Source organism: Doryrhamphus excisus, linkage group LG5 (genome assembly GCF_037039965.1).
Source record: "Doryrhamphus excisus strain RoL-2023G ecotype Guam linkage group LG5, RoL_Dexc_Guam_v1.1, whole genome shotgun sequence".
NCBI lineage: Eukaryota > Metazoa > Chordata > Actinopteri > Syngnathiformes > Syngnathidae > Doryrhamphus > Doryrhamphus excisus.
Genome location: NC_136361.1, coordinates 17,583,326 through 17,598,674, shown reverse-complemented (window position 1 = coordinate 17,598,674; position 15,349 = coordinate 17,583,326). Strand labels below are relative to the sequence as shown.

The 15,349-nt window shown below is 44.9% G+C and overlaps 1 protein-coding gene across 1 annotated transcript; it reads right to left on the bottom strand.

Annotated features, from left to right (window-relative positions):
- Nucleotides 1-4,301: 4,301 nt before the first annotated feature.
- Nucleotides 4,302-14,138, bottom strand: pianp (PILR alpha associated neural protein). The gene is made up of 5 exons (XM_058052868.2): nt 13,557-14,138; nt 13,067-13,464; nt 12,616-12,694; nt 6,023-6,169; nt 4,302-4,491 (listed from the first exon to the last, which is right to left on the bottom strand). The coding sequence occupies exons 1-5, from the start codon at nt 13,565-13,567 to the stop codon at nt 4,470-4,472; spliced, it is 657 nt and encodes a 218-aa protein (XP_057908851.2). The 5' UTR covers nt 13,568-14,138; the 3' UTR covers nt 4,302-4,469.
- Nucleotides 14,139-15,349: the final 1,211 nt, after the last annotated feature.

Genomic DNA, 15,349 nt, shown 5'->3' with positions numbered 1-15,349 from the left:
TGACGCTTCGTTCCTTCAATCCCTCAGCTTGCACTAGTCTTTTGGTTTGGAGGGGGGGAAAAAAAACATGATTGACACATGCTGGAGGATTGTTAAAAAAAAAAAAAGTGCCATGCTTGGAAATCAATACAAGCCTCCGCAGTCGCGTTGCACCACGGGGATACAGTATAGCTGTTGAAATAACATTTGCAACGTAAGCACTGCCTTTCACGCAGCTCCAAGCATTGACAATGACATAGACAGATAACAGAGCACAAAGCTAAAACACAGTCTTTATTGAACTCGCGTGGTACAGCAAGACCATATTGTCCTACAGGGTTTTTTTTTTATTTTTGTACTAAAAAAAATCACAAGAAGGAATATCTGTGACATTGCACGCATGAGTCACGCATGTTACCCCACCAGCACGACACTTGTTGGTAGAAGGAAGGTTCAAACACTGGAAAGGACAAAAGTATTGGGACACCTTTGATATCTGAGTTAGTTTTTTTAATTCTGCCTCAGAAACGTTTTAATTTAATGCAAGTGTAAAAAGAATATAGTCAAACCCGTCAGCTTTTGGACAGTAGTTTTCTTAGGATTTTAAGCCAGGTGAAGTCCTTGTTGTTCTGAATCAATATGGAGACCGGTTGTGTTTAGATATGAGATATACAGTAATCCCTCGTTTATAGCGGTTAATTGGTTCCAAACAATATTCATTCATTCATTTTCTAACGCTTTTTTTCCTCACGAGGTATCGTGGGAGGTGCTGGAGCCTATCCCAGCTGTCTTTGGGCGAGAGGCCGGCCGGGTACACCCTGGACTGGTCGCCAGCCAATCACAGGACACATATAGACAAACAACCATTCACACTCACATTCATACCTATGGACAATTTGGAGTCGCCAATTAACCTAGCATGTTTTTGGAATGTGGGAGGAAACCGGAGTACCCGGAGAAAACCCACGCATGCACGGGGAGAACATGCAAACTCCACACAGCGATAGCCGAGGGTGGAATTGAACGGATTGAATATTAATAAACTAAATATTTTTGTAGTTAGAGCATAGAAAGCCTGTTTAGGACTTTTAAGTATAAGTTTTTAACATTATTAGAGCCCTTTAAACATAAAATAACACCCCTATAGTCACTTTTATAACTATTATTTTTTGTTTACGTCACATTGCACAGGTTACGCGATCACTGCAGGGACATAACAGACGGTTGCTGCTAGCATAGCACGCAGTCTTCATGCACTGCGAACAGTAATGTCATTTATTGTGATTTCTCATAACATTACTGATGCCTAGTGATCAGAATACTACATATATCTTGTCTTTCGATATTTTTTGCTCCCTATTCATAATTAGGGAGCAATATTCAAACCACCATAGATTTACTATCCACTGAAAATGAGTCAACAGACAGCCATTGTTGTCGACATTTAGTGGGAGTACAATTGTTATCTAGGAATCATCCTCCATGATGACATCACTGGTAGCTGGTGGATGTTAGCCACCTTGCGCTCCCCCACCCTCCTTTACGTCTGATTGAAGATGCACTACTCGGTTATTCCATCCACGCCCTTCACCGTCAGCTTCCTCAGCAAGGCACATGATGGTGTGTTTGGACTCCTCATGTTGGAAAAATACCATACGGCTCATTTTCCCAAGGGAGAGAATCATGCTCTGCTTCACAGTGTCATAGTATGTGTTGGAATTCATGTTTTCCCCCCTCATTGAACCGTAGCTCCCCAGTGCTGGCAGCACTACTGCAGTCCCAGACCACGACACGACCACCGCCATGCTTGACTGCTGCTTGTGTTTCCGGTTATGGCAATAGTAATCCATGTTCAGTGGATAGTAAATATACAGTATAATGTAGCTGTACATTGACTACTCTAGTTTTAGAAACACTGATCCAGAAGAACATTTGTAAAGGTGGACAATCAGGGGGGGTCATGAGAACTTCACTTCAAAATATACTAATATAGGCGGCACGGTGGTTGAGTGGTTAGCGTGCAGACCTCACAGCTAGAAGACCAGGGTTCAATTCCACCCTCGGCCATCTCTGTGTGGAGTTTGCATGTTCTCCCCGTGCATGCGTGGGTTTTCTCCGGGTACTCCGGTTTCCTCCCACATTCCAAAAACATGCTAGGTTAATTGGCGACTCCAAATTGTCCATAGGTATGAATGTGAGTGTGAATGGTTGTTTGTCTATATGTGCCTTGTGATTGTACCCCCGCTTCTCGCCCGAAGACAGCTGGGATAGGCTCCAGCAACTCGCGCGACCCTCGTGAGGAAAAAGCAGTAGAGAATGAATGAATGTTACATTCTTCTGGACTGTGTGTATGCAACTGGCCCAGCCTCCACCCACCGAGACAAAGATACTGAATGGCTGACCAAAGGACTCACTCTGTTCATACCGTTGTTCTATGGAACAGGTGCACAGTGAACTCTCTTCCTCCCTGGTTGGGGGCAGGGGAGGAGGAATATGGACAGAATTATCAATATCGTTAATTTTCATTCATTCATTCATTTTCTACCGCTTATCCTCACAAGAGTCGCAGGGGGTGCTGGAGCCTATCCCAGCTGTCTTCAGGCAAGAGCCGGGGTACACCCTGGACCGGTCGCCAGCCAATCACAGGGCACATATAGACAAACAACCATTCACACTCACATTCATACCTATGGACAATTTGGAGTCGCCAATTAACCTAGCATGTTTTTGGAATGTGGGAGGAAACCGGAGTACCCAGAGAAAACCCACGCATGTACGGGAGAAAATGCAAACCACGGTCTCCTAGCTGTGAGGTCTGCGTGCTAACCACTCGACCATCGTGCAGCCCAGTTATTTGGAGTCGCCAATTAACCGAGCATGTTTTTGGAATGTGGGAGGAAACCGGAATGCAAACATGGAAACTCCACACAGAGATGGCCGAGGGTGGAATTGAACCCGTGTCTCCTAGCTGTGAGGTCTGTGCACTTTCCACACAACCACCGTGCAGCCATAATTTTCATTGATTGTGTAATGAATTAATTACATGACACAATGAGAAATCTTGTGACACCCCTGGCTACCACTCATTCTCTGTTCTAGTTCATCCCAAAGGTTACGGATGTGAATGTAATGGACCGTTACAGTACGGAATCATTCAAAATGTAATCTCATTTGTTAATTAACGTCGGCTGTCTCAAGACTTTTGTCCATTAGCATCATTCCTAAAAAAAAAAAAAAAAGTTGCAGAGAAAACAAAACTTTTGGACATTTGGCTTTGCAAGGTTCTACAGGACGCTAGGAGCTGATAGATAAAATAGACATTTATGAATAATAGATTTGAAGCCAATCTCACAGACACGACATGAACGTTCCTTCAAAAGTTCCTTTGGTGCCACGGTGACAGACGACATACAATGATTAGATGCAAAGGCAGATGATGGCGGGTTTTGTTTTCAAGAATGTCTTGACTGTCAACAAGGGAGGGGGGGAGGGGGAAAAAAAACCCTTTGGGATTTGTTGCTTCTTGGCAGAAATTCCACCACGATCCATTCACGTCTTGAATATTTTATCTGCACGGTGAAATACACGCTGGGCGCACACCTCGGTGTGAACAAAGGGTGCTCGCTATGAGGTGAATGCCAGATAATTAAGGAAACAAATCATGAGGAAAAACGGAGAGAGGAGGGGGGGGGGTACACAAACGTAATTTGCATTTTTATCCAGCATGCTTGAAGCAAGCAGCATTTTTGGAGCGTGACATGTTAAACACATTGCCTGTTGGCAGCAGCCCCGCTAAACAGCTTTGTTAGAGTCCTTCTTTGGAGATGCCGATGCTTGATGTTGGCTTTTTCCATTTGGGGGGGGGGGCAAAAACATGAATTTGGGTGTCATTTTCTTGGGTTTGAGAGTATTATGACAGGAAGTGGTGATGTGGAAGTACAGGTAGCGTGATTGGGTCCTCAAATGGGATGCTGCACGGCTGTTAAACTGTTTGTTTGGGAATTAGTCATGGAGGGTCCAAGCTGTGGAGTCGCTTGTTACAGCTCGGGGGGTGGGAGAGGGGGCAAAAACGTGAATTTGGGCGTCATTTTCTTGGGTTTGAGAGTATTATGACAGGAAGTGGTGATGTGGAAGTACAGGTAGCGTGATTGGGTCCTCAAATGGGATGCTGCACGGCTGTTAAACTGTTTGTTTGGGAATTAGTCATGGAGGGTCCAAGCAGTGGAGTCGCTTGTCACAGCTCGGGGGGGGCGTAACAGTGACGCAGAGAGCCACACGGACAAAATTTAGCACACAGGGAAGGAAGAAGAGATGAGTTTGGGTTGTTTTTTTTTTTTTTTTAAAGACCTCAGGGTAGCCAAGGAGTTGTGCGCGCTGGTCCCTGAATGCATTTCAAAGTTTCGGAGAAAATAAAAACGATGCTGCAGGCAAAACAAAAATGTTGATGCTCCAATTGTAGAAATATTCACCATATGGAAAAAAAAGCCACCTCAGAGGTTCACCACCGGGATCCTGACACAGCAAGAGACAAGAAAAAAAAAATAGTTTAACAAAAAAAACAAAAAGCCGGAAAAGTGGAACACTCAGGCCTGAAGCTCGGAGAAAGGAATGCTCTCCTAAAACTACTCAAGCCGCTTCACAAGGGACTCAGAAGGAGGAGTGCGGCGCTATAATTATCCTGATTTGAGATTAACTTTAAATACCCTTGAACAAAAGCCACGCTCGGTGGATGGCGGCACGGGTTTAGTTTAGGCGCCTTCTCCATAATGACTCATCACGGCGAGGATAGTTTGAAAACAGCAACAACACCCCCGGCCTGAGTGGTCCTCTGAGAAATAGTTGCTGCTGTCCAATTATGGTGGAACTCTACTGAACTCGAACACAAAGATGGAGACACAGGGTGCCTTCGCGTTTGATTAAAAGGATGCTCTGCTTGTACAGTGTGTTTGGTTAAGCTTGCAAGTTGGGGTTCACATGAATGCAACACGGTCCAAAGACATGGGCCAGTGTTAAAATGAGAAATATGTAAGAAAAACACTCGCTGCTCGGCTCTCTCCCTGAGTGGGTGACAACCTCGCCCTTCAAAAGTACATCGAGAAGCATTTCATGAAAACTATTTTTTTAAATTGGTTTGTAAATTTGAATTACATCACATAATATGTCATGTTCTTTACTCCCCAGTCTTTGGTCCCATGACAAAAATAATATATTTCATTTGAACATGCATCAGATTACAATTGAATGCATCACATAATCAGTTCACAGTTCCACATGTCCAAAAGAAGTAGGAAGAAGCAAAGCTTATTAAATCCTACCCCTCCATCTGGTACTACTTTTATAATCAGTAACTGTTACATTTGTTCACTTCCTGCTTTCTGTAATACAGTTTAAGGTTTTTTGTTTTTTTTTTTTAATTTAGTAATTTTTTTGTCCCGTACCGAAGTACGAGGTGATATGAGCATCCAATGACATAATGGGTACCATCGTAAGTGTCAATATAGTGATATGTATAGCACATCATGACTGGTTCAAGACTCTTCATCCTTGTATTTAGCAAACATCAACTGCTTGTATTGTTTCTTGAATTGGCTCATCGTTGTGCATTGTTTGAGGGTCTTACTCAATCCATTCCATAGTTTGATTCCACATACTGAAATGCTATGGTTTTTTAACGTAGTCCTAGCATATAAGTGTTTCAAATGTAGTTCTTCCCTGAGATCATATTTCTCCTCTCTTGTAGAGAAGTATTGGATGACATTTTTAGGGAATTGGTTATTTTTAGACTTATGCATTATTTTAGCTGTTTGAAGATGAACTATATCAGCAAGTTTAAGTATTTGTCATTTTAGAAATAGTTAGTATGTTCTCTGTAGGCGGCATTATGAATTATCCTTACTGACCTTTTTTGCAGTAAAAATACCAGTGAACACTAAGCAAAGTAGCGCCAAAGTTATTTTTAAAAATGTTTCCTCCAGGCCGGAGTACCGAACCCCAAGTGTGAATGCAACCGTTGACCCTTTCGCTGGTAAAGGGTAGACATTACCTCTCCCGGTCGACGAAGGAGGATGAGGTGCTGTGCAGTGTCTGGCGGCTCTCCTCGGACGCAAGGGAACACGGTAGTGCGCGGGACAGGGGCGGCGCTACACCGCGGGAGAGCGGAGGCGGATGCTGGGAACAGCTGCGATCATAACTGATGGGAGGAGAAGGGATGGATGGATGGATGGAGAAGAGAGAGGCAATGAAGTGGCATTAGGCAGAGAAATAACACATAACAGCAGAGTATTGATGATGCCTTTAAGGTTCCCACTTTGAGAGGATTAGTAGCACACATTGGACTTGTTAGAACAATTACAATGGAAGGAGGTAGAGGAAACGGAAAAAATGCACCTAAAAGCTAAATATTATATTATAAGCTCGGAAACACATGAGTTTTCTCCGGGTACTCCGGTTTCCTCCCACATTCCAAAAACATGCTAGGTTAATTGGCGACTCCAAATTGTCCATAGGTATGAATGTGAGTGTGAATGGTTGTTTGTCTATATGTGCCCTGTGATTGGCTGGCCACCAGTCCAGGGTGTACCTTGCCTCTCGCCTGAAGACAGCTGGGATAGGCTCCAGCACCCCCGTGACCATTGTGAGGAAAAGCGGTAGAAAATGAATGAATGAATGAATGAATGTTTTTGGCATGTGGGAGGAAACCGGAGAAAACCCACGCATGCACAGGGAGAACATGCAAACTCCACACAGAGATGGCCAAGAGTGGAATTGCACTCAGGTCTCAGGGGGCTTTAAACTTTTGTGCAGTACTGCATTTTATAAGATGGATTAAAAAAAAAAAATCTTGATAATTTTGTAGGCTAGGAGACCAGGGTTCAATTCCACCCTCTGCCATCTCTGTGTGGAGTTTGCATGTTCTCCCCGTGCATGCGTGGGTTTTCTCCGGGTACTCCGGTTTCCTCCCACATTCCAAAAACATGCTAGGTTAATTAGCGACTCCCAAATTGTTCTTAGGTATGAATGTGAGTGTGAATGGTTGTTTGTCTATATGTGCCCTGTGATTGGCTGGCGATCAGTCCAGGGTGTACCCCGCCTCTTGCACAAAGACAGCTGGGATAGGCTCCAGCACCCCCGCGACCCTCGTGAGGAAAAAGCGGTAGAAAATGAATGAATGAGGCTCAGAAACAATTCTTAATTAGCTTCCGAAGTTGAAGTTTACAGTCTGGGAGTTGAATCGAGGCAACCGGACTCTTCTTGCTAGTTGGAAAACAAACATTCCCTCGATTCAACCCTTGTGTAGTACCGTAGCCTGCATGACTGGGATTCAATACAAATATAGAGAAGCATATACAACGGGACGGGTAGTTCACACTGGATCCTGAACAGCACGGTTCCAGCCCCTGGAAGCATTGTACGCCCACGTGCAAATCCGGTTACCGAGGCCATACGTCACAATGCAAATTGCGGCATTGCGGCATCCAGACCGTAGCCTTCTCTGGTCATGCAGACAGATAGGAAGTTCCCCTACCCTAACTTGCAAAGCAACACAACTTGGATATAGTATCATCAGCACCACTATACTGCCTCCCTTTTCCCCGCAGGGATCAATAAAGTATTCTGATTTAAATCTCCTATAAAATCCATCTTTGGAAAAATATCATTTCAGCTCTTCTAAAATTGCCAATATTTTAAAAAGCATTGGAGGATGCCTTGCAGAAGTCACATAGCCGTACGTTCTCACGGCCATAAAAGCCACATGCAATGTCCTCATCTCCCCTCTGCTGCAACACCTGTCCTCATCTTCTGTCATGCTTCACAACACCAGACCCGTGATTTTAGTCGAAAACCAACACATAGCGCAATATGCCACTCTTCTGTGCTCGTAATGAACTGGACTGTGGCCAGTTTCCACGATACGTTATCATTTCAGTCCATCTGCACCACCCAGCCCCCCCTCGCATCTAACACATGGCGTTATTTACACATTTATGACACTGGAGTGCCAGCCAGTCTATCACACCACCGAAATAGAGAGCGAGAATCTCCAGTGTGAATAAGGTCACTTTGGTTTGCATGCCAAGCAGAAGCAGGTGACGAACGTCACACTTGTGGTTCAGTACTTTGGTTCAGACCAGAAATTACGTTCTCCCACTGGTATTTTTGTCATGGGACCAAAGGCTGCACAGCCAAGAACCGAAGAACTCAATACTATATAGGAATTTAGGTTATTTTCTACCGCTTATCCTCACGAGTGTCGCCGGGGGTGCTGGAGCCTATCCCAGCTGTCTTCTGGGGGAGAGGCGGGGTACACCCTGGACTGGTGGCCAGCCAATCACAGGGCACATATAGACAAACAACCATTCACACTCACATTCATACCTATGGACAATTTGGAGTCGCCAATTAACCTAGCATGTTTTTGGAATGTGGGAGGAAACCGGAGTACCCGGAGAAAACCCACGCATGCAAACTCCACACAGAAATGGTCAAGGGTGGAATTGAACTCGGGTCTTTTAGCTATGAGGCCTGCGTGCTAACCACTCATCCACCGTGCAGCCTAGTTTAGACATTCATTCATTTTCTACCGCTTATCTTCACTAGGGTCGCGGGTGTGCTGAAGCCTATCCCAGCTGGCTCGAGGTGTTTATCGACTCAACTAATTTGCAACTTTGGCTCACGATCAAGCATAGCATAGCATAGCATAGCATAGCATAGCATAGCATAGCATAAACATAAATCAACTCCTTAGTCATGAAACTTAACTTTCATTCATTCATTCATTTTCTACCGCTTTTTCCTCACGAGGGTCGCGGGGTGCTGGAGCCTATCCCAGCTGTCTTCGGGCGAGAGGCGGGGTACACCCTGGACTGGTCGCCAGCCAATCACAGGGCACATATAGACAAACAACCATTCACACTCACATTCATACCTATGGACAATTTGGAGTCGCCAATTAACCTAGCATGTTTTTGGAATGTGGGAGGAGACCGGAGTACTTGGAAAAAACCCACACATGCACGAGGAGAACATGCAAACCCCTGTCTCCTATAGCTGTGAGGTCTGCGTGCTAACCACTAGACCACCGTGCAGCCCAGTTATTTCTATATTCTGCTTTTAAAATATAATTTTATAATATAATTTATAGAGATTGTTTTAAGTGAACCAAATTTAACGGTCATAGAAGCGACAGTGAGGTCCAGTCTCAGGACCAGAAGCAAATTTTTATGAGTTATGGTTATGGTTAGGTTTAGAAGGTTTGGGGTACCAGCTCTCGGCAGAATGGAGGATTAATCAGAAAAGACCAGTGTTGGGGGTAACTAATATACTACATACTAATGTACTGTAAAGCCAAGAACCTCAAGGAAAGCAGGTACTCGGAGTAAGAGCGAAATCCCTACTAGGCAAAGGAGAGTGCATTTGATAATGTATGACTGAGGGGGGGGGGGAATCTCAGCTGAGAGATATGAAAAGGGAATATGAAGTGGAACAAATTATACTGTTCCAGGCGCTGAATTGAAAAATTATGATTGGCAGTCAGGGACAAGAGAACGAACGTATAAATAAGCCACATATAAATAAAAAATCACAGAAGATGCGAAGAAAACAAGGCAAGAAAAAGCCTGGCGGTCAAATCAACTTGACATTATTGGTCTGATCAGCAAAGCGTGGAAGCGCTTCACTATATCAACAAGATGAGTCCCCGTTTCCCCGCTAATGGCGAGGCTCCCCAGCAGGGCGATATATATATATAAGGAACGCCCATCCTTGTATTAGCGGCGTAATGGCAGGTGGAATATTACATGTTTTTTTAAAGCGATAGCAAATCTTTAAAGGAGCTATTTGTACACATTTGAACGAGGTACCGCCTGTCCTTTCTATCTGGTAATGCTAATTATTATTGCTTATTAGGGACACTGAACATCTACAAGCAATAGAGATGAAATACGCCACATTATAGCACAACTGCTAGTTTCTATCTAGAGTCCCCTGGAAAGTAACATAGAAATAACAATAACAACAAACACTAAACAATAAAATCAAATGTCTGAGAATCTCCTATTGCAAGCCATAACACCAGCAATTTCCTCTTGCATAGATTCTCAAACTGTGGTACCAGTACTGACAGTACACAGGTTCCATCTGAAAGGTCCCAGTAGTCCATATTCAGTTTTAAAAACAGCTTATAGTGGAAAGGCTATAGTGGATGTGGCCCAAGGTAGATCTAGAAGAGTCCAACTCCAGTATCAGAACCTTTGACCAATAACGACACAGCAAAGCTCGCTACCTCAAACCGAACTGTCCATTTTAGTACTTGTTCAGATCCCCACATATAGCTTTTAAGAGCTCCTTAGCATCTGTAGTTAATATGATAGTGGTACACAATGGTAAGATGCTGCCCCCTAGTGGGTTGGAGTGTATCCCAAATGGTCTAGCGCTAGCCCAAACCTGACACTAACTCCAAATCTAACTCTAAACCAACACTTGACCCTAGATTTAGACTTATCCAAACCCAAAACCGTGCACTGACACAAACTAAAACCTTTGCCCTAAAACTCAAGCCCAATAGTGGTTAGCACGCAGACCTCACAGCTAGGAGACCTGAGTTCAATCCCACCATCTTTGTGTGGAGTTTGCATGTTCTCCTCCCACATTCCAAAAACATGCTAGGTTAATTAGCGACTCCAAAAAATATACATCAAAATAATTAGCAAAATATATAGATATACGGGCTGCGCGGCGGTCTAGTGGTTAGCACGCAGACCTCACAGCTAGGAGACCTGCGTTCAATCCCACCATCTCTGTGTGGATTTTGCATGTTCTCCTCCCACATTCCAAAAACATGCTAGGTTAATTAGCGACTCCAAAAAATATACATCAAAATAATTAGCAAAATATATAGATATACGGACTGCACGGTGGCCTAGTGGTTAGCATGCAGACCTCACAGCTAGGAGACCTGCGTTCAATCCCACCATCTCTGTGTGGAGTTTGCATGTTCTCCTCCCACATTCCAAAAACATGCTAGGTTAATTAGCGACTCCAAAAAATATACATCAAAATAATTAGCAAAATATATAGATATACGGGCTGCGCGGCGGTCTAGTGGTTAGCACGCAGACCTCACAGCTAGGAGACCTGCGTTCAATCCCACCATCTCTGTGTGGATTTTGCATGTTCTCCTCCCACATTCCAAAAACATGCTAGGTTAATTAGCGACTCCAAAAAATATACATCAAAATAATTAGCAAAATATATAGATATACGGACTGCACGGTGGCCTAGTGGTTAGCATGCAGACCTCACAGCTAGGAGACCTGCGTTCAATCCCACCATCTCTGTGTGGAGTTTGCATGTTCTCCTCCCACATTCCAAAAACATGCTAGGTTAATTAGCGACTCCAAAAAATATACATCAAAATAATTAGCAAAATATATAGATATACGGGCTGCGCGGCGGTCTAGTGGTTAGCACGCAGACCTCACAGCTAGGAGACCTGCGTTCAATCCCACCATCTCTGTGTGGATTTTGCATGTTCTCCTCCCACATTCCAAAAACATGCTAGGTTAATTAGCGACTCCAAAAAATATACATCAAAATAATTAGCAAAATATATAGATATACGGGCTGCACGGTGGCCTAGTGGTTAGCACGCAGACCTCACAGCTAGGAGACCTGCGTTCAATCCCACCATCTCTGTGTAGAGTTTGCATGTTCTCCTCCCACATTCCAAAAACATGCTAGGTTAATTAGCGACTCCAAAAAATATACATCAAAATAATTAGCAAAATATATAGATATACGGGCTGCACGGTGGTCTAGTGGTTAGCACGCAGACCTCACAGCTAGGAGACCTGCGTTCAATCCCACCATCTCTGTGTGGAGTTTGCATGTTCTCCTCCCACATTCCAAAAACATGCTAGGTTAATTAGCGACTCCAAAAAATATACATCAAAATAATTAGCAAAATATATAGATATACGGGCTGCACGGTGGTCTAGTGGTTAGCACGCAGACCTCACGGCTAGGAGGTGGGTTCAATCCCACCCTCAGCCATCTCTGTGTGGAGTTTGCATGTTCTCCCCGTGCATGCGTGGGTTTTCCGGTTTCCTCCCACATTCCAAAAACATGCTACGTTAATTGGCGACTCCAAATTGTCCATAGGTATGAATGTGAGTGTGAATGGTTGTTTGTCTATATGTGCCCTGTGATTGGCTGCCGACCAGTCCAGGGTGTACCCCGCCTCTCGTCCAAAAGACAGCTGGGATAGGCTCCAGCACCCCCAAGACTCTCTTGATGATAAGCGGTAGAAAATGAATGAATGAACCCTAACACTAGCCATTATGGTTGTAGTTAGTAAACAAATTGTAACGTAATACAAAGCCTTGTTTTGTATTCTTTCCCTTGACAATAAAAATGCGTATTTCCTGATCCGGAGGATCATCAATCACAGGAAGAATAAACCTGTCTCGTGTATTGCCACAAATATGCACATAGCAACTATGAATGCAGTCATTGTTGCTTCAAGTGGTGAAGCTCATTGCTCTTTAACTAGAAACTCCATAAAAACGGTAACGATAGTAAAAACCTCTTAAACTGTCACATCATCATAAACAAAGGAGTAGTAGTAGTAGTTCCTACCAGAGTTTGGCCGTAATGATGATTGCAGTCAGGATAAGCAGCGAGGAGATGGTCACAGTGACATAGAACTGAGGGTCCACTGTAAAACACACACACACACACACACATTCCGATAGTTACTATTCTCAGAGCGTGACCATGTATAATTGTAGTGAGAACAAAAGGGACAAATCAATGAGGGCAGCTGAACATGAAATTGGATGCACGATTGTGACAGCGGCCTCCAACTACAACAGCAATCCCGTCTTCCGTCACGATGGCGGCCAATTCCTGGCAGTGAGCGATGCCAACTTTATGAGGTTTTTCAGGCAACGGATGCGGCTGACTGCACTGAACGGAGGCGCCAGACTTCACTCGGGTGACAGCTAATTCCTGGGAAGACTCCTGGCAGTCAGGCAGGACTGTTTGGTTTTTTGTTTTTTGTTTTTTTTTTTTAAATCATGATGCCCACCTTCTTCCTCCAGCTCTGTCCCCTCCGCTTGCGTCCCCCCGTCCCCTACACCCTCTTGACTCCAGGACTCCTGCTGAGGATGCGTGCTGGCGTCAGGATAGAGCCAGTCCTCGGAGGTGGCGGGGGCAGAGCTGACCTCCCGCTGGTTCCCTTGCTGACGCAGGTGCTCTGTTTCCTGGCTGGAGAGGAAGTGATAGGTCTCATCCTCCAGAGGCTGCGTGGGGCCCCACACCACCGCCCATAGAGGGGTGGGCGTCACTTGAGTGGTGACAGACAACTGGACCGAGAGGGCATCCACTCGCTCTTCGCCCTCGCCGTCGTCACGGTTACAGGTGGTGGGCTGCGTCACCAGGGCGACCAGGATGAGGGCAGTCAGTCGTGCGACAGGAGAGATGGAGCTGGGGAAGAAAGGTGAGAAGTTATCCGGAGGGGGAAAAAAATATCCAATGTCCGATTCCTCAGCATCACCTCGGATGCTTTGTCGCCTTACCATCTCTCCATCGCTTCGCTCTGTTCACTGAGACGCCACCACGCCGATCATCTCTGGAAGATAAGACCGAGGGGGCAAGAGAGAGAGGAAAACAAAGGGGGAGGGTCCGGCTTGCCAGATCAGAAGGATGCGAACAATGATAGTAGCGGCACAATTCCAGCTCTAATCTCCTCTAAATATACATGCTCCCCCTGGGCTATTGAAGTTTTAACGCTCAATTATGCATCACTTATTACACCGCCGGCACACAAAAAGTACACATGTACCCCCCACTCCGGACCGGACCCGGTCCTCGCACCCCATCACGTAAATCATCATTAGTCCAAATGACACTTTGAGCGGCGAGTGGCAACTTCTTATCTCCAGCTGCTGCGTAAATGCCAACCAAAATGTCACTCAAAAACACACACACACACACACACGGTCCGACACATATCAGTTTTCATGCCTACCTCTGGCAAGTGGAGAGAGGGAATGAGACAGTGAGAAAGGAAAAAAAAAGGGGGAGAGCAAGGGAGGAGAAAAAAAAAAAAAGCATTGGTTGCCTTAGCGACCGAGACATGTAGAGTCCACGAGAGAGCGAGCAAGGGAGGGAGAGCGACTGAGAGATTTAAATGCTAATTATGTGTGTGTGTGTTCAAATTAAAAGGGGCGTAGAGGAGAAAATGACATGTGACAAACAGAAAAGATCATTTCACAGGAAGGAGGGGTCGACAAAAAAGTTGAGCCTCAGAGGGGGGGTTCGGGGGGGATGCACAGAAATTGAATTTACATTCATTTACATAGGTCACCCAGCATGGCATGGCAGCAGGGGATGAAAGTGGTGATTCCAGAGGAGACGGGGTAAGATTGGAATTTATGGTAATGGTTTTGGAATGTATGGTAATGGTTTATTTGTTTCATTGGACAGATGGAACAAAGTTACATGAAGGAACATTACATTTACATTTGCACAATTCAACATTAATCAGAGCTTATTTTCCATGTCAATTACTGATAGTTTGTTGGGAGTATGAAAGAGGTGTTAAAAACAATGTATAAGAAAAAATATACATCAAACTAATTAGCAAAATATATAGATATACGGGCTGCACGGTGGACGAGTGGTTAGCGCATAGGCCTCACAGCTAGGAGACCTGGGTTCAATTCCACCCTTAGCCATCTCTGTGTGGAGTTTGCATGTTCTCCCCGTGCATGCGTGGGTTTTCTCCGGGTACTCCGGTTTCCTCCCACATTCCAAAAACATGCTAGGTTAATTGGCGACTCCAAATTGTCCATAGGTATGAATGTGAGTGTGAATGGTTGTTTGTCTATATGTGCCCTGTGATTGGCTGGCGACCAGTCCAGGGTGTACCCCGCCTCTCGTCTGAAGTCAGCTGGGATAGGCTCCAGCAACCCCCATTAGAATAAGCGGAAAAAAAATAATCAATGAAATAGATATACAATATTCATTCATTCATTCATTTTCCACTGCTTTTTCCTCACGAGGGTCGTGTGGGGTGCTGGAGCCTATCCCAGCTGTCTTCGGCCGAGAGGAGGGGTACACCCTGGACTGGTCGCCAGCCAATCACAGGGCACATATAGATATACAATATGTTTTTTAAATTAATACAGGAGTAAAAACATGGAGGAGTGGAGTAGGGAGCCCATGCTGTCTCTTCCGGCTGTGTCCGGCCGGGCCCCATGGATGTAGGTCCGACCACCAGACGCTCACCATCCTGCCGTGGCATACCTCCAGGCCTGGCTCCAGAAAGGGGGCACCAGTGATCGTCGTCTGGGTAAGTGAAAACTTC